Source organism: Prunus mume, linkage group LG6 (genome assembly GCF_029339155.1).
Source record: "Prunus mume cultivar Tortuosa linkage group LG6, ASM2933915v1, whole genome shotgun sequence".
NCBI classification, from domain to species: Eukaryota; Viridiplantae; Streptophyta; class Magnoliopsida; order Rosales; family Rosaceae; genus Prunus; species Prunus mume.
Window position 1 is genome coordinate 6,307,411 of NC_142703.1, and position 19,340 is coordinate 6,326,750.

Genomic DNA, 19,340 nt, shown 5'->3' on the forward strand with positions numbered 1-19,340 from the left:
GAATAAAGAGTTGAAGTCCGGGTCTTCTAACACAGAGAGAGAGAGAGAGAGAGAGAGAGAGAGAGAGCAGAAGCTGGTGAGCTGGTTGTGATCTTCAGGTCTTTATGGTGTTTTGCATCGCAGCTTTAAGAAGTACTGAAGCATCAGCCGTCTGAAATGTTTGTCTAAATTCCTTGTTTTTTTTCTTTTTCTGTTTGTTAAATTTGCAGCCCCACCTGGGATCATTTCTCTGATTGTTGAGTTTTAGGTTCGTTTTCTGGGTTATAACTTTGCTGTCCCAAAACCGTCTTGGAAAGTCTGATTCTTGAAACATTTGTGGGTTTTCTTCAGTTGGTGGGGGGTGTAAATCCCTTATGGATAATATCTGAATTTTAGTTTTTTTAGTTAAGGGGTTTGAAGCACCACATTTTGGTGTGTGTTCTGCATTAATTTGTTTCATTTCATGAGTTTTGGCTAATTTTAATTTTTTCTGTGGATGCTTTTGTGCTTCTAAGCAAAATGGAGATCAAAATACTGACTTTGCTTCATCTACTTTTTAACATCAGTAGTTGGAAAACCGAAAAAAGAGAAGAACAATTTTTTTGGTGGTTTTTGCTTTCAAATTTCTGGTTTTGTAGGCTAAATTTGTTAACCTTCTTCGTCATTTCTAAGATTGCAGTATTTTATATTTGCAGGAATTCCAGCAGTAGGCTTTGATTCTTGAAAGTTGTTCACCGATCTCTGATAGCCTTACTGGTGAAGCAATGTATCTTTGATCAGTGCCAAGCTCTCAAACTCAAGTCTTGTGGCATTTAATTTGGTGTTTTTCGGGTTTGCGCGCGCTCTCTCTCTCTCTCTCTCTCTCTCCTCCCTCTCTTCCTCTCTCTGTGAGTTATTAAGGAGTTGAGCATTTAAATTGCTAGGTCAACTTGATTTTACAATTTATTTATTTATTTATTTATTCAGGTTGCATTTCTCATTTCGGTGCATAATTCATGCTGCCTATATTTATGACACTGTTTTACCTTTTTTTTAAAACAAAAAGTATTTGGGTTTTAGTTACAATCTTGTCTCTGAAGGGTTTTGCATTCTAGAATAACAAATTATAGACACTGTAGTTTTAAAAATTCCATGTGGAAGAGGTTTCAGTCTGGGGGTTGTTTTCTAAAGTTTTTCTATTTTTCTATTTGGCTTAGACTGCACAAGTAGGAATTTAAGTTTGAATTAATTATAGTTTAGGTTGTGGAAGATCAGCTTTAAAACCCGCCAAAAGATGTATCTGATTAAAGTCTTGTACTTTAGGCTGCTTTAAGTCCATGTGTGAGAATGAGACTTTCTTTATAGAGAATCTCCTTTTCTTGCTTTGTGCTTTTGTCAATCAGTCTTCTTCCTTTTTTCTTTCTTAGGTTTTAAGCATTGTAACAGAAATTTGAATCCAGTTTGGTTCATTTGCAGTTGAACCTGCAGTTATAGTTTTGTGGTTCATCCCAACTTGAAGTGGATTATATCGTGCATCTGCATTGAGGGCATATATAACATCTGAGTCTGTTGGCACGCCAGAGTTAATGTCATTTCGCAGTATAGTTCGTGATGTAAGGGATGGGTTTGGAAGTTTATCCAGACGGAGTTTTGAGGTGAGACTGCCTGGTCATCACAGGGGGAAATCACATGGTTCAGTCCATGAGCTGCACGACCCACCTCTGGTAATCCAGAATAGCCGTTGGGCTAGCCTACCTCCTGAACTACTACGTGATGTAATCAAAAGATTGGAGGCTAGTGAGAGTACTTGGCCTTCTCGCAAGCATGTTGTTGCCTGCGCTGCCGTATGCAGGTCATGGAGGGAAATGTGCAAAGAAATTGTCAGAAGTCCTGAATTCTCTGGGAAAATTACCTTCCCAGTCTCCTTGAAGCAGGTGAGAGCTTTGTGGTATTGTCTTCCTTACGAGAGGCACTTAATGAAAGGCAGAAGGTGCCCACACATTTATGTTTTAATGTCATTACCTGGGTTTTCTGTTTAAGTTAGTTATACATGTGTTTATGCACTTAGATGCTCTCTTTTAACCATATTCATAATAGCCAGTAGCTGACACATGGTTGCCTTTCACAGCCAGGATCTCGGGATGGAACGATCCAGTGCTTTATCAAGAGGGACAAGTCTAATTTAACTTACCACCTTTTCCTTTGCCTTAGCCCTGGTAAAGTTCTCATAAGACAGCTTTGTTGGAACTAATGCTTTACCAAGTTAAATGTGAGATTTCAGGTTATGTGGTTTGTTGGGATTTCACAATATAGTTATGATCAACTTACTAAAACATTTGTTGTGTTCAGCTTAGTTGAAAAGTTTTTGTTTATTATTGCGAATAATATTGGTTTCTTGTTAATCAGTATTTAATTAACTCAACCTTTGGTCAATATGCCATCATGTTTATTAGAATATGGCATGGAAACTAATTTGTAAATAATACTAACTGATCCATTGATCTGTGCTATGACCACGCAATCTTTAATAAGACCAATAATATATAGGCAATATCCATTTGGAACTTTCTATTGCTAAGAGCATCCTTTTGACAGTGGATGCTAAATCTAGGCACTATCAAGGCCATTTAGGACCTCGTCTGTTGTATGTGGAGTGCCTTCTACACCTTAGACAAATTATTCGTGTCCTAACATAGGTATATAATATCGTTGGGAAGACACTAAATGATTGTTTTGTAAAAGTGATGCTGCTGATTGTGATGATCTAACCTCTCTCTTTAAAAACTGAAATTCTATTTTCGAATCACTCATAGTAGAGGACAGCATTATGCAAAGTTGTAGAATTCCTGCTTCGATGAATGTAACCTGATTCAGTATCTTAGAGGAGTTGTTTGGCAAGCAGAGTATGGTTGACTTTACACAACCACTGGACTTGAGAAGTTCAAGTTAGTGAATGGACCATCAACATATATCAAGTTAACATCCTTCTTGAAGTGCAGTCCTCCTGATGCAGGACGCATAGGACCTAAATCTATTAGTTTCCTAATGTATTTGTTAGTTTCCTAGATTCTCTAGTCTTCCGAATTCTAGTAGGATTTCTACTTTTCCAGATTTCCAGATATCTAGTTTTAATTTTCCTATTTTATTTGGATTAGGATTTCTGTTTAGGCAAGGGATTTTTATCCTATTATGTCTAGGTTTTAGTTTTCTATAAATAACCCCATGTAGTTCTTTAAAATTCAGATTTGAATGTTGAGTAAACCTTTTCCTAGAACTCTCTGATTTCGCCCCTTCGATCTATATTTTCTTCTCCTTGACCTCCGATATTCTTCTTTGTTCTACTGTTTCTGCCCTTTGTATCGTCTTTTCGACCTATATTTCTTCTCCTCAGTCTCTTATATTCTTCTCTGTTCGATTGTTAAGTGATTAATTTAATACCTACGGGCTGTACTACATCACCTCCACATAAAGAGGTAGAAAAATACATATAAAGAGAAACATATAAGTTCAGCCCCTCCCTGCACCTTGCAAGTTAATGAGTAAGAAATGTTGATTGGAAGTTTGGAACTCAAGGTTTCCGACAATCAGAGCTCTGATACCATGTTAGTCAACCATTGGACCCCCAAAACTGAAGTTGTTAGAGAATTGACCAATAATGTATATCAACCCACTGATATATCTATAAGGGATAATTTCAGATCTAACTATATAGGCTAGTTGGGTCAACTTAATTTCTTAGTTTCGTTCTCTATGGATTCCAAACAACCCATTTAGTGTATTGTATCCACTTATAACAATCTCTTCTCATGCTGTGTTTTTTTTTTCAGTCTGCTCTTGTACCATTTTCCGAGGACTAGCGCATTCAAGGCTCTAGAGCCCAGCTAAGTCGGAGAGGCCTAGCCTTACCTCACTGACACGTTATCATTGGGTTCCATCAATCATGCTGTCCTGTATCAGGGCATTTGGTTTCTGTTGATAATAGAGGCTATTAGCAAGTGTTAAAGTTCAAAACTTTATTTTAATTCTGGTTACCAGAATTTGATTTAGCTAAGTTCTATTACTAATTGTTTGATTTGCTGTCTAAATGTTATAAATAGTGTACATCTCTCACTCTATACTGCATAAGAATTATCATCTTCTCCTTATGTCAAGATCATAGGGATTGTTACCCTACATAGCCTCAGTTATATAAAGGGATTGTATTGCAATAACTCATATAAAGAGGGGTTGTCTAATTTTAAATTGACCTTGAACTTTAAATACAGACGTATTGTGCAGTAAATAATTTACTTCATTTTCTGGCAAGCAATATTCTGTTGATTGCATTATTGCTTGCAAGTCTATTTTAGGATGTTCTGTTGATCAATTCCATGCCTTTGCAGCCTTACTTGTTGAAAATGGGAAATTTCTTCTTTCTGCCAAGCGAACGCGCAGAACTACTTGCACAGAGTATGTGATCTCAATGGATGCTGATAACATATCAAGATCAAGCAACACCTACATTGGGAAATTGAGGTGATTCTTGTTGAACTTGCTTTTTCAGCTGTTCTATTCTATGCTGAAATTCATATGTTAGTAACTTCAGGAAGACAGCGAAATCTGCAACTTAAGAACTTGATAAATGTGTCATTGTACAATTTTTTTCTTTTCTTTTCTGAAACTTAGTTACGAAACTGGAACTGGAATATTGAGCATGTTGAAAACTCATTGCGCATACTTAGGGATCAAGACTGAATTAAAAACATTTATCTTGTCTTTTGCATCTGCTGTCCATTGGCCATGGATTAATAATATGAGGCAATGGGGATTCGTTATGGTGACTTTACATTCTTAGCCTTGGTTTTGCTGCAAGCACTCCTGCAAGAATTATTTCTTTTGCAAATGATATTATTTTAAAGAATTTTAAGATGCATATTAATTGTTTTTTATACATATCAATTCCCTTTTCTTCTTGAAAAAAAATCCAAGAATATTGGTGATATTGTGGGCTAGTATTGTACTTTTATGTGTTCTCTCTCAATTTCAGTTGCTTTGGCTGCATTGGAACTTCCATTGCTATATCCTTAATTTGAACATGTATGAAATGCTGACTTTATGAGGCATTATGACCATGGTTGAATAACTGGTGACAGTCCTTTCGTTATGAAGTGTTTTGGTGCAAGGATATTAGATTATCTTCTATTTACTTATAATACACGCACATATGTCTTTAATCAGTAGACTTTACATCCATTGTCACACTTCTGAACCAGCTTGGTCTGTCACTTTGCATGATGTCAGTGTCCGCAATTGTTGCTGCCAAAGTTCTCATGGATGCATCTGTATATTGGTGGTTCTTATATTTTTATTGCAACTAATATTCTATTGTTGGCATGTTTTATTTATTAATTCTTAATTGGTAGCGAAGTTTGTTGACCTTTTAGCAGTTCATGCTATTGGAAATGCTGCTAAACAAATCAATTTGTGGACATGCAATAGTAATAATAATTGTATTAGGATATTACTTTCCCTTCATTTTTGTTATTGATGGGCCAGAAGCAGTTTCTATCTGGTTTGGTTTAACGTGCATCATTTTCAGGTCTAATTTTCTAGGCACCAAATTCATTATTTATGATACCCAGCCTCCCTACAACAGCGCTCAGCTTTACCCACCCGGCCAAAGCCGTCGGTTTTACTCTAAAAAGGTCTCTCCCAAGGTTCCTACTGGCAGCTACAACATCGCTCAGGTGACATATGAGTTAAATGTACTTGGCACTAGGGGGCCACGCAGGATGCACTGCAACATGCACTCAATTCCTGCCGCATCCCTTGAGCCTGGTGGCATTGTACCTGGCCAGCCTGAGCTTCTCCAGCGCTCCCTTGAGGACTCATTCCGGAGCATATCCTTCTCAAAATCAATTGATAATTCAACTGAGTTTAGCAGTGCTCGATTCTCTGATATAGTCGGGTCCCATTATGAAGATGAAGGAAAGGAGAGACCATTGATTCTTCGGAACAAGGCACCGAGATGGCATGAACAGTTGCAGTGTTGGTGCCTTAACTTCCGTGGAAGGGTAACAGTTGCCTCTGTCAAGAACTTTCAGTTGATAGCAGCTACACAGTCGGTTGCTGGTGCACCGACACCCTCGCAACCACCGCAGCCAACCCAATCTGACCATGACAAGATCATCCTTCAGTTTGGTAAAGTTGGCAAGGATATGTTTACCATGGATTACCGGTATCCTTTGTCTGCATTTCAGGCCTTTGCTATCTGCTTGAGCAGCTTTGACACCAAATTAGCATGTGAATAGAGGAGAGAAATTATGGCAAGAAATAGAAAGTGTAGTTGGTAATTCTTTCTAGGCCTTTCATATAGATTGTGGTTGTTGTATGATGTCACTGTTACAACTTATGCCAGACTGCATGTGCGGAACAAGAAAAGTGCACATCGGACGAGGGCCTCTCTTCCTCTGTTTTTTTTTCAATTGTTTTTCTTTTTTCTTTCTATTTTCCCAATTCTCTATCTTTTGTTAAGACTTTTGTTTTATTATATGCTTTGAAAATAACAGTCTAGACTTTGTAGCATCAATCAAGCTAGGATTGGGTATGAGATGTGAGATATTCCAGATGGGGCTAAAAAAGTTGGGATCCACGAAGCAAAAGGCAGAAGAGCAATTTTTGTCTGTTTGTTGGTTTTTGGAACCGGATGGATCAATTGTGGCGCGCCGCTGTTTCCTATCCGTGCACTTGAGGCGCGTGGGGTCTAGATAAACAAACCATTGAGATCCAACGGTTAACTTCAAACGAACGACAGATATTTAATTGTGATGGTTTTAATGGTAAAAAAAATTCGACGGTCCAAATTCAATCCCAAATGTCACCCCAAACTCTATAAATATGAAATTACAATCCATTTGTGAATTATTACACACAAAATCAATTTCTTTATATTTCAGTGTCAAAGTTTCTTCAAATTTATTTTAATTTTCGTACTCTTTTTTTCATTTCCTTTGAATAGGGCTCCAAAACCATCCCGAAGGGGTTCCAATTGGAAGCACCAGGAAGATGAAGCTCTACGTGGAGCTTGAATTTCCACGAGTGAAAAAAAAACATGAACACACATTCTGCTTCAGATTTCTTTATTAATGGTGAGCCCCAACCATAATCATACTCACCCCTCATTCTGACCCAAAAAAAAAAAAAAAAAAAAAAGCATCCGCACTGTAGCGGACTTGATATGATACAAGTGATATTGGGGAGGGGAGATTTGAACACATGACCTCGAGTACATGGGTAATTGTTCTTAATCACTTGAGTTACAAGTCCCTTGCCAACGAACTTGACTATTATATTCATTACATCGATGGCGATCCCTTCATTCAAAGGCCCATAGAGAGAATGGAGAAGGTTGCGAAGACTGGAAATCATATGAGTGTTTCGATTTTCTGAGAATATAAAGCTCTTTTCTCCAATGCTATGCACATAATGTGTCTTATTACAATGGAGGTTATTGGTGCTAAATGAAAAAAAAATAGTAAATTTGGCTTATACCCTTCAAATTCAATTTGTCGTACCTAAAACTCTTCACTTTTTATTCCTATAATAATACCCAATTTGTATAAGTAAAAACCCATGACTAGGATCCAACTCAGCAAGTTACCTAATTAAGCATAAAATCTGATTTATTGTACTTTTCAGATTCCAAAAATACCCCCAACTAAGCCATTATTGCATTTTGTATATTAATGTAGGAATCAATATGGAAACAGTTTTTAATTGGATTGTATATAATGACAGATGTTGAATTTGGAAAGATCTGTTGTAATGGATGTAGGAATTAATTTTGAAACATTTTAAAAAAAATTTAACAATAAATTCAAATTTGGGTAATCGGTTTGTTTAATAAAATGTTTATGCTATTTTCTTTTTATGAATTATACATGACTAATAATCCACTTTATAATTGTTTCTAAATAAAACTGTACATACTAATTATGTTGAAAAAATAATGTACCTATTACTTGTTTGTTTTATGAAAAATATAATTTACCTAGTATGAAAAGTGCACATAATTATCAATTCCTATAAACCTACATTATGCTAAAATATGAAAACTATGAGAGAATATTTGTTTGTGGGAATTTTCTATGTATTCTTCTCCTTGTAGGAGGTCATATTTATAATACAAAAAAACCTGAATGGGCAAGTAAATAATAAATTCCTAAATTTATTTACAGTAGGAAATCAGGAATTAAAGTAAATCAATTACAAATAAAATAGAAATCCTTGGTGTGTAAGGAAAGTAAGTCAATATCCACAAGTCACGCCAACACTCCCCCTCACGTTGGTGCATAGATGTCGCTAATGCCCAACTGATCCAGTGAATTGTGGAATGCTTTACTGGAAATCGCCTTTGTCAAAATATCCGCCAATTGATCCTCGGATTTCACAAAAGGAAACTGAAACACTTTAGCCTCAAGCTTCTGTTTGATGAAGTGTCGATCCACCTCAACATGTTTAGTACGATCATATCTTGAACTGGATTCGTGCAATGACTATAGCAGCCTTGTTGTCACAAAAGAGATTCATTGTAGATGTATGTTTATACCCAAGTTCAGTAAGCAACTTTCTTAACTAAAGAAGTTCACAAATCCCTTTAGTCATGCCTCCAACTCGCCTTTGGATAAAGCTACTACATTCTGTTTCTTACTCCTCCATGTCACCAAATTACCTCCCACGAATGTGAAGTAACCCGATGTGAATTTTCTATCATTACATTACCGCCTAATCTGCATCTGAATAACCATCAATATTTAGATGACCATGCTTTGAGAACATAAGTCCTTTTCAGCGCAGACTTTAAATATCTAAGTATCCAAGAACTGCATTCATGTGGTCTTCACTTGGAGAGTGCATAAATTGACTGACAACGCCTTCTGTATAAGCAATATGGTCGAGTATGTGACAAATAGATCAATCTTCCCACTAACCTTTGGTATCTTTGTTTGTTAGTTGGAACTTGATTCGGATATTCTCCAAGATGATGATTCTGAACAATAGGAGTGTCCGCAGGTTTGCAATCTAGCATTCCTGTGCATCAACAAGTCCAAGACATATTTCCTTTGAGAGAGAAATATGCCTTGCTGCGATCGAGCCACCTCAATTCCCAAGAAATACTTGAGTCCACCTAGATCCTTCATCTCAAACTCTGTAGCCAGATAGTCTTGTAGCTGTGATATTTCTTGTTTATCATTCCTAGTAATAATCATATCATCAACGTAAATTATTAATGCTGTTACCTTCCTTTTACGATGTTTCAAGAACAAAGTATGATCCTGAGTTGCATCGCTCAAACCATTGTTCTTCATTGCCATGGTGAACCGTCCAAACCATGCACGTGGTGACTTTCAACCCATACAATGCTTTTCGTAGCGCAAACTGTTCCAGTCTGAGTAGTATTATAACCAGGAGGAATGTCCATGTACATCTCCTCCGTGAGTTCGCCATGTAGAAAAGTATTCTTCACATCAAACTGGTGTAGTGGCCAATCCAAATTAGCTGCAAGGGACAATAAGACTCTGACGGTGTTTAACTTTGCAACTGGAGCAAAGGTTTCTTCATAGTCTATACCATAGGTCTGTGTGTACCATTTTGCCACAAGTCTTGCCTTGTATCGCTCGATAGATCCATCTGCATTGTGTTTTATAGTAAACACCCATCTACATCCGATAGTCTTTTTTCCTTGTGGTATAGTCTCCAATATCCAAGTCTGATTTTTCTCAAGAGTTTTCATCTCCTCTTTTATAGCTTAGACCCACTTAGGATCTTTCAATGCTTCAGAGACCTTGGTTGAAATATGGATAGCAGACAACTGATGCACAAAAGCCTTGAGTGGTTCATATAGCTTCTCAGTAGATATATGATTTGCAATTGGATACTTGGATGTCTTGCCAATATCAGGTGAATAGCGGTTTGGTGGGTTCCCACGATTTTGCCTGAAAGGTAATTGATATCCAATAGTTTTATCCTCTAAATGCACAAGTCTAGTAGGAGTAGTTATATCAAGGATATTCTCAGGAGATTGGTCTGTTGGTACTGTTGAGTTAGAAGGGGGGTCTTCATCTTGTTGTTCTGTATTGTCTGTAGGTGTGAACTCGGATTAGAAATATCTTCGTATGGATCAGGTGGGTCAGGTAATTGATCGCTATGAATGGGCGATTGGTTGCTTTTCGGCAGAGAGTAATCTTGTGCTCCAGACTCGGGATGATCAATCATTTCTATACATAGGAGAATTTCTTCGTTTTCCAAGTTGCTCCAATTCGCTTTTCATTTCAGTATCTCCCCCGGAAGCGTAGAATTGGATGATAGGTCATGGAAGAACAGCTCAGATTTCGAAAGGTCACATCCAAAGTGACATAGGTACGTCGGGTAGGAGGGTGATAACAACGGTAGCGTTTTTGATGAGTGGTATAACCCACAAAAACACAACGGCGCACATGGATCAAGTTTGCTACGTTGATTTTTGTGGAGATGAACGAAAGCCACACATCCAAAGATTCGGGGTGTGAGTACCAAAACAGAGGCGAGGTGCGTGTTGCGCAAGCACTGTAAGGGAGTTTTAAAAGTCAATACACCGAAGGCATGCAGTTGATTAGGTGAACTGCAGTGACAATAACATCATCCCAGTGATGGCGAGGAACATGAGCGCCAATCAGAAGTGCTCGGGCGGTTTCAAGAAGATGTCGATTCTTTCGTTCAGCAATACCATTTTGTTGCGGTGTCTGAGGACAAGTCATCTCATGGATAATGCCATGTTGTTGGAAGTAAGTCTGAAAGTCATGATTGACAAATTCTCCACCATTGTCGGAGCGAAGAATCTGGATTTGAGCATTAAACTGAGTTTTCATCTGTTTGTGGAATGACTGAAAACTGGAAAACACTTCGTTTTTATTCTTCAGCAAATAAAGCCATGTCATCCGTGTACAATCATCTATGAATGTGACAAACCATCGAACACCAGAAGGAGCAGTGATAGGTGAAGGTCCCCAGACATCAGAGTGAATTAACGTAAATGGAGTAGTACATTTGTTCGTACTCAACGGGTATGGCACACGGTGACTCTTAGCCAAAATACAAGTATCACATGTGAAGTCGGAGTCCTTGAAACATGAGAATAAATATGATATAAGATGCTTCATATAACTAAAAGACGGATGTCCCAATCGACGGTGCCACAACCAAATTTGCTTTTGTTTGCTATCGGAGGGATGCGTCACATCATAGCCATGCCAGGATCTGAAGTCATCGACATAATATAGCCCCCCTCTCTTAGTACCACGACCAAGAATCTCCTTAGTGTGAATATCCTGAAGCAAACAAAAACTCGGGTAAATGAGTACACAACAATTCAATTGTTCAGTAAGCTGACTAGCGGACAATAATTTAGTGGATAAAGATGGAACAAGTAAAGTATTAGACAGTGTGAGAGAGGATGAGAGTGCAACAGTGCCATCACAGGATAAGTAACGCCATTGGCATTTGCAATACAGAGTTCGTCGAGGTGTAGGATTCAGAAAATCATCGAGGATCAAAGCGTCATATGATCAGTTGCACCGAATCAATTATCCAACTCCGGAATCAATCTTATCGGAAGTACGGAATCCATAACCAGTACCATTATTGGTCGTATTGCATTGTCCTCGATCTTTAAGAGTAGCCCACCAATCGGGGTAGCCATGCAATTTAAAACAAGTCTCACGAGTGTGTCTCAGATCACCACAATATGCGCAATCTAGTCCATGTGTCGGTGTCGTTAGTCGAAGTCATAATCGTGCAGCGGAAGATGCATAGGATACAGGTAGAGTAGGAATTCGGATTGGGATCGAGCCTGAGTCGGGGCTGGAGTCGGAGTCGAAATCGGGATCGAGGTATGAATCATAGACAAATTCGGAGTTGTGGTCATCATCGGAGTTGGAGTCGAGGTCGTCTTTGAGTCGTGGTCGGGTCGTCGTTGTCATAGTCGAGTCGGGGTTGGGGTCGTCAAAATAGGATCCTGATTCCGGATCGGGTTCGAGGTCATCAAAATAGGAACCTGATTCATGATCAAATTCGGGGCCAAAGTCTGCATCTGTAGGAGCTAAGCCATTTGGGCACTCAACTTGGGTATGGTTGGTTGAGAAGGAGATAAGGAGTCGGTGGTGCTACCTCCATGAGGGTTGAAAAAATCATCAACCCCCATAGCGGCGGCGGGGGTTTGAAACTAGAGTCAGCAATTCCAAGATCGCCGCTCTGATACCATGCTAAAATATGAAAACTATGAGAGAATATTTGTTTGTGGGAATTTTCTATGTATTCTTCTCCTTATAGGAGGTCATATTTATAATACAACAAAACCTGAATGAGCAAGTAAATAATAAATTCCTAAATTTATTTACAGTACGAAATCAGGAATTAAAATAAATCAATTACAAATAAAATAGGAATCCTTGGTCTGTAAAGAAAGTAAGTCAATATCCACAAGTCACGCCAACACATTATACCACATCCAATATACCTACATTAATTTTAATGTACTTACAATTATGATTTAGGTATTATATGTCATCCAATGTACCTAGCATTTGAATAATATACCTACTACGAATAAAGTACCTATTATTTATCTAAATAATGTACCTATTTTTTTCTATAAATAATATAGCCTTTTTTCTCTGAATAAAGTACCTATTATTTGTTTTATTAAAAGTAAATTTTTTTAAATGAACCTATTTTCTCTCTCCAAATAATTTACCTATTTTTTTCCTCTAATAATGTACCTATCTTTCCTCTCCAAATAATGTACCTATACACATTTACAGGTGTATTGTAAAATAATTTACTTGTGGGTAAATAATGTACCTATATTTTATATAAATTATTGTGTACCTATTTTTAATTATGAAAAATATACGCAATTACAAAGTAACTGAATTTTTTTTTGGTAAATAATATACCTATATTTTATATGTATATATTTATATTATATTTTTCATAGGTACATTATTGGATATGTAATTTACAGATTTTTGTTTGTTTGCAATTTTAGGGGGTGAGATGTGAGAGGGAATGACAACTAAAAGAAATGGGGTGATTGATATGCTATTAATAGAGAGTATATTAATTACAATTATGGCAGTTAATGAAATGCTTGAAATAAATTATAAATAAAATATGAAGTTTAGTGGCAACAATGTAAAAACATAGAAATACTACGACCTCTTATATCCTACTGGTCATTTAAATTTGAAATTGGGTTTTACACATAGATTTATAGAGTGATGGGTATATGTCTAGGAAATAGAAAATGTAAGGATCTATATTGGACAAGCCCAAAAAAAGAAGAAGAAGAAGGTAGGGCCTATGCACTATGTAAGTTAATTATTCGATATTAAAGGGTTTAATAAATGTTATTCGAAATAATCATATTGGTCAAATTAATGGAAATCATGTCGAAAGTTTAATTTGAAGCTAATTGAAAAGGGAGCTGGGAGTATCCACAGTCCAAAAAATCATCCTCTACTTTAGTTCAACAAATGAGTGATGAACCATAAAAAAAGAAAGAGAATATTTTTAAACCCAGATCATTACAAATGAAGGAAAAATCTCATAAAAAAACATGATACACACAAGTTTATTTCGAAGATGTTGACTTCTTCTGAAACATACCTAGAAGGAGGAAAAACAAAAAACACTCACACTGTCACACACAAAGGAAGAAGAAGAGGGAACCATAACTGAGAGCTATAGCAGCACACTCTTATTCTGACTGACCTTTTGAGCTATAGCAACAGCATAGAGCTCACAAATCATATCACTCAATAATAGACCTTACCCTAGCAAACCTAGAATATAGTATTTCTGGCCTTCAAACTTTGGGAAAATCCAAACACACCCGGAATTGAAGATATAATCGGCTTCATTTCCTTTGAAATATGTATTTCACACATTGGCGAAATCCTTCATACAAAGGAAATTGCGAGAGCCCAAACACAGAGACAGGAAGAAGGGCAACCACATAAATGAGGGACGTTGTCCACATCTTTTGATGATGAATCAAGAGCACAACAGCAGCAGTGAAGGTGAGCATGGTGGATACCAACGAGAAGAAGAGAAGGGTGAATCCTAAATGCAGCCTGAAGGGAAGAGAATGGCGAAAGTTTTTGTACTCAATCGGGGACGTCAGGATAGAGAGAAACGTGCACAAAGAAGTCAATGAGAAGGTGAGCGAGATAACGTCCGAAACGGCGAATGTGACAAAGAAAGTAGAATGCCGAGAACAGGAACCCGTAGTTATCATTACCCCGGAGCCGTAAAGGCATTGCATAGGCCACGGTGGCCACCAAAGCGCCTGATCGAGCACGATGTCTCTTTTATCCATCCTTTTGCCAATTTAAGATCATTTTCATGCTCCTTCTCAAGAGCTTCTGCTGTCAGGCCCGATTGTTCTGGTGCATGGCGTAATGACTTGGCATTATCTTTTCCACACGCTGCCACAAATGGAAAAATTATTGAGGATGATGAACCATTTTGATCAAGTAAACAATAGATTTATAACTAGTTTCATTTCACATACTTCTGTTTGCAATGTTTGAAGATAATTGTTAAATATTATTAAAAAAAATTAGGGAATCAGGCGTATATATATAAAGTCACTTACCGCCATCCAACGCAATTCTTCTTGCAATTGAAATGCAGGACCAATTGAGCCTTGAGCGTCTACAGGGTAAGAACTCATATGTGCAGCGTGGTGCAATATGGTGTTCCCATCACTATCAATCCTGTAAGCCAACCTTGACGTTATCGATTTGCTCCTTTTTAGTATGTTAAAGATGGCCAGCCGGCGATACTTAATGGCCATGTGCAAAATGTTTTGTCCAGTTGCAGGATCCAACATTTCCACCGCTTGAGGGTGACAATCCAACATAATTTCCACAATTTTTGATATTCCCTTGCATGTTGCTACAAGCAATGGGGCATGCTTAAGGGTAGATTCAGAGGTTTTTTGTGGAGGAGCATCTGATTTGTTTGGACATACCAGAGTAAATGTGTTGTTTGAGGTTTTTTGTGGAGGAGCATCTGATTTGTTTGGACATACCAGAGTAAATGTGTTGTTTGAGGTTTTTTGTGGAGGATCATCTGATTTGTTTGGACATACCAGAGTAAATGTGTTTTTTTGTTTCTTATAGTATTTACCGCCCATGAATAGTCCTTCTCCACCAGCAAATGAGTGAGTGTCGATAGACATTTTTGATTTTTGATTTCATCGAACATATCACGGATTGGTCGCCATCCTAGTAAGTTATGATCATTATATATTAATATTCATGAGAGATAATATGAAGAGAAGGAGAAAAGTAATAAAGCTGTAAGAGCATGCAGCCACATGCATGAAATGTAGAATTGTAAGTTGTAAGTCTGATTTCTTTTAAGCCTAGAGTGTTAATTGTGTATTCACTTAGTCCTAGAATGACAAGTGTAAGGCTACAAACATGTAAAGACTGAAATAGCCAAGAGCTAGAATTAAGACAGATGGATGGCTGAGATTCACTGATGCTTGTGTGAATCCAGCTCAGAGCTAACGGTCTGATTGTACTTACCGTGTGAGCTCATTTTTCTTACATAGAGAATTGTACCGTGAGCAAGCAGAGCAGTTAGTCAAAATTACATTTCTTCATCTTTCTTCTTTTCTCTCTAACAGACCTCTACACAAAGCCCAGCTTGAATATCAAAACACTAACATGAAAATGAACCTTCAATTGTAAAAAATTAGTCTTAGATTGTCATTCTTGGGTAAGGCCTAATTAAAAACCTGGCTGTGAGATTGGTTCTATTTTATTTTTAGTTCTCTAACTCTTTATATTTGCAGTTACGTTATTATTACATTCTAAACATATACGTTTGGTAGGTATATCGATACTAACTTATGAGCATATTTGTAGGTATATATTACAGTATGTATACGATCATAATTTACTAAATTAGACTATATCTCTATGAATATATATAGATATATAGTCAAAAGGAGCAAAACTAAAATCTAACCTCACAGCAAGTTTAACGAAAAAGTTTCTTAGCTAAGAATAGCTTACCAACATTTTTGAGATAAAGACAATAGTATTTGTAATTCAGTCACAAAGGCAGCCAAAAAAGTTAGCCATGATAAATTGCCTAATAATGGCTTCTGTATTTATAATATCCTTGTATGGTTATCTGTACTAATTTGTACCGACTTACCAGCATTTTATGTTATGGAAAAATAATATACTTTTCTTTTTTAACAAATCAGTTGTTTTTAAGATTTTAGGGTTTATGGAAGGATGACATTCTATATATATGGAGCATTTTTGCTCACCACTTTAACTCAATGTGTACCCTCACCACCGTTTAAAAATTTGACATCTGTCCATATGTAAACCATGTGTAAAAAAAATCTCACTCTCCCCTCCTTTTTGACCCTAACCCCAACCCAGTCTTCGTTCAAACAAAAAAAAAAACAAAAAAAACAAAAAAAAACAAAACCCAAACCTAGTCCTAGACACCCTATAGCTATACCCCCTCAGCCACCCCAGCCACCACGCCTGGTGTTTTCTCTGCCATCATGGTTGTTCTACAACAAGTCATCTATGATCTCTCCATCCCCAGTAACCCTAATCCTAGAGTTGCCGTCACATGTTGTGACTTCATGTTCGTCTCCGTTAGTAGCCTTTCCGGCTTCAGATATGAAATCTCATAACTCTTTTCTTACCACTGCAGGGCATCTTCAAACCATCCCTCTATCAATTCTCATTGGAGGCTGGGATTTTCCCAAAACTTGCCTTTATTGAAATCTTATTTTCAAGAGTCTCAAACGTAACTAACTAATTTCAACTAAAGGGTACTATTATGTGTTGCGTTGGACATGTGTTAAGATTTTAAAATGGTAGTGAGGATATACCTTGAGTTAAAATGATAAGCAAAAATACTCCCCATATTTATAGACACACACAAACATTGAAAGTTTGATTAATTACTCGTAATCTTCTTTGAAGAACTAGATTGGCGAGGCTGATTGGATCTTCTGTCCAAGTCATCGTTTTGATTTCGTGGCTGATTGGATCCGCTCTCCAAGCCATTGTTTTGATTTGGTGACTGATTGGATCTCCTCTCCGAGTCACAGTTGTCATCATAAAAAAGGCCTGAATCCGAATGCATAAAAAGGGGAGGACAATTAAAGATCAGCATTATCATCATCAGAAGTTAAGGCTTGCACAAATAAAGGGGCCACTATTCCTTCTTGCTCCACAAGCTTGGCTTGCGAGATCAGAAATACCAGTGGCTGTAGTCCAGGTTATCCTTTTAAGAAAAAGAAAAATTACCATCTATAAATGGGGCTATAGGCTGCCTCATTAGCATGGCCAATGATAAATTTTTTGAGATAAACCTGAAAAATGGGCCTAAATTGATCCTAAAAAAATAATAAGTGGTTGTTCCTAAATTGAATTTGTGAGTTTATATCTAATTCTAGTAGTAGCAGTAGCGTAGATGGTACATTTATAAATGAGCATCTTCCATATGCTTTTGCGAAATTTGGCTTCGAATGCATATGGCATTTGGGCTAGCAATTGAAGACATGTGAGTCCATTGCTTTCCTCTCTATCCGCAAGATCTGGGTACTTGTGTAGTAACCAAAGAGCAGTCTCTGCATTGAAGGAAAACCAAACACAAAAATATTAGACTAATGTTTATTTGGCAAGATTATATATTCGAACCACACATTCAGACAAGAATTAATCTTGATTCAGAGCTATATTTCATAGATAACTAACATATATAACTAATAATGCAATTGTCAGAGGGGGGAGAGAGAGAGACCAAAATGTTGGCTAATGACTGCGATCTGAAGAATGGATATGTTATCATGATTTCTGTAGAAGTGGTGCTTCATAGCCTCCTCCTGCTGCTTCTTTATATCCTGCTGCTGCTCTATATCCTGCTGCTGCGGCTGCAGATTAAAGATAATTGCTGCCAAATGTTCGACCAAGTTTGTGTGACCGAAAGCAGCAGCCCTGTAGAGTGGGGTCTCTCCTAAGTTGTTCTGAATCGCTAGCATACTTTCATAGCTATGATACTCTTCCTTGACTTTGTTCTCCTCGCTCATCAAGATAATTGCTGCCTTCTGATTTCCAGACGCAGCCACCTCATGTAGAATGGTATTGTCATAGTTGTTCCGGATTGAAAACGCCTGGAATAACTTCTTACGGTCGTTTTTTATTAGATCAATAAAAAACTGAAGCACGTCGTCGCGTCCGGCAGCGGCTACGACATGTAGTACAGTGTCGTTGTTCGTTGTCAATTGGCCATATACTTCATCTTGCTGATTTTTTTGCTGATCATTGTAGAATTTTTTTAGGAGTTCCCATTCGCCGCACATGGACCATTTATATGGGTATTGGCACTTATCCAGTGCCTTTCCTTGAAAAGCCATTTGTATGGCTTTTTCGACTCAATTCGTTGCTGTCTTTATATAACCGCGCGCTCTCCACTACTCTATATATATAGCATCACATACATTGCTTAATCAAGTAACAAAGTTACTTCCATCGTTCTGGACCAAAAAAAAATAATCAAGTAACAAAGTAACACGTATACCAGCCCATAGTTGTAAATTTGTAAATTTGGGAGTTTCACTAAAACACCCAAAATGAGGGTTGAAATTATAAAAAAACCCAAGCACTATTTAAACATATAAACACACCCAAAACCCATCATTACACACACTCAAAATCCATTTATAAACACACCCAAAAAGTTGACTTTGGGGTTGATTTTGGGTGTGGTTCTATGTTTAAATAGTGCTTGGGTTTTATTATAAATACATGTCTAGGATTGAGTTTATTTATAAATTTGTAAATTTAAAAAAGAAAAAGTAATAAAGCAAAAGTAGAATAACAAATTAAAAAAGCATAAAATAAATTAAACTTGTTATAAGACCAGCCAACAACACAGGTTTCATGTTTTCGTACGACTTAGCTATAACTATATATGGAAGGGAGCTTCTCTATAACAGAACAATAATCCTATGGACACCAACTTATTAATACCAATATATATTACACGCAAGTTATGTCATTTTCATGGCAACCTTGTCATCTGCCACATCATCTTTTTCTTAATTTTTTATTTTTTATGGAAAAAGAAAAGAAATTCACCAAGAAAAACAGTAGAAGAGATGACCCAGCAAGTTTAGATCCAATTGTTGAACCCATGCCAGAAAAATAGTTGTACTTTAACTGTTTGTTTACCGCGATTTTTTTTTTTTATTTCAAAATCTTCGTCTATTATTTTCAAAATCTGATACTTCTCCATGCATAACCACTAATCTACCC

At 37.1% G+C, this 19,340-nt stretch overlaps 3 protein-coding genes across 5 annotated transcripts; 1 reads left to right on the forward strand and 2 right to left on the reverse strand.

Moving 5' to 3' along the window:
* Positions 1-6,526, forward strand: LOC103336315 (tubby-like F-box protein 8). 2 transcript variants are annotated; one of them, XM_008239357.3, is made up of 6 exons: positions 1-158; positions 675-810; positions 1,435-1,892; positions 2,087-2,174; positions 4,341-4,473; positions 5,537-6,526. In XM_008239357.3, exons 3-6 carry the CDS (start codon positions 1,545-1,547, stop codon positions 6,246-6,248), a joined length of 1,281 nt encoding a protein of 426 aa, XP_008237579.2. In that variant the 5' UTR covers positions 1-158; positions 675-810; positions 1,435-1,544; the 3' UTR covers positions 6,249-6,526. The 2 variants fall into 2 exon arrangements, with proteins under 2 accessions (XP_008237579.2, XP_088910556.1); XM_089054430.1 differs by having other exon boundaries at positions 5-158; positions 675-866.
* A 6,990-nt stretch (positions 6,527-13,516) lies between these two features.
* On the reverse strand, positions 13,517-18,573 carry LOC148915960 (uncharacterized). Of its 2 annotated transcripts, XR_016127878.1 has the most exons (5): positions 17,827-18,573; positions 17,504-17,653; positions 16,986-17,150; positions 14,633-15,266; positions 13,517-14,462 (listed from the first exon to the last, which is right to left on the reverse strand). XR_016127878.1 is itself a non-coding variant. In XM_089054431.1 (3 exons), the coding sequence occupies exons 1-3, from the start codon at positions 18,437-18,439 to the stop codon at positions 16,978-16,980; spliced, it is 936 nt and encodes a 311-aa protein (XP_088910557.1). In that variant the 5' UTR covers positions 18,440-18,573; the 3' UTR covers positions 16,855-16,977. The 2 variants fall into 2 exon arrangements, 1 of the variants encoding a protein (XP_088910557.1); XM_089054431.1 differs by lacking the exons at positions 13,517-14,462; positions 14,633-15,266 and having other exon boundaries at positions 16,855-17,150.
* LOC148915961 (uncharacterized) lies at positions 14,272-14,869 on the reverse strand. Its single transcript, XM_089055026.1, has 2 exons — positions 14,629-14,869; positions 14,272-14,462 (listed from the first exon to the last, which is right to left on the reverse strand). The coding sequence occupies exons 1-2, from the start codon at positions 14,867-14,869 to the stop codon at positions 14,272-14,274; spliced, it is 432 nt and encodes a 143-aa protein (XP_088911152.1).
* Positions 18,574-19,340: the final 767 nt, after the last annotated feature.

Coding starts and splice junctions, on each gene's coding strand:
- LOC103336315 (XM_008239357.3), top strand. CDS start 1,545: ATGTCATTTCGCAGTATAGTTCGTGATGTAAGGGATGGGTTTGGAAGT. Junction 1,893..2,086: donor TCCCAGTCTCCTTGAAGCAG/GTGAGAGCTTTG, acceptor TGCCTTTCACAG/CCAGGATCTCGGGATGGAAC. Junction 2,175..4,340: donor TTTCCTTTGCCTTAGCCCTG/GTAAAGTTCTCA, acceptor ATGCCTTTGCAG/CCTTACTTGTTGAAAATGGG.
- LOC148915961 (XM_089055026.1), bottom strand. CDS start 14,869: ATGTTGGATCCTGCAACTGGACAAAACATTTTGCACATGGCCATTAAG. Junction 14,463..14,628: donor ATTGCGTTGGATGGCGGTAA/GTGACTTTATAT, acceptor CATTTGTGGCAG/CGTGTGGAAAAGATAATGCC.
- LOC148915960 (XM_089054431.1), bottom strand. CDS start 18,439: ATGGCTTTTCAAGGAAAGGCACTGGATAAGTGCCAATACCCATATAAA. Junction 17,654..17,826: donor AGTCATTAGCCAACATTTTG/GTCTCTCTCTCT, acceptor CCTTCAATGCAG/AGACTGCTCTTTGGTTACTA. Junction 17,151..17,503: donor GAAGATGCTCATTTATAAAT/GTACCATCTACG, acceptor ATTCGGATTCAG/GCCTTTTTTATGATGACAAC.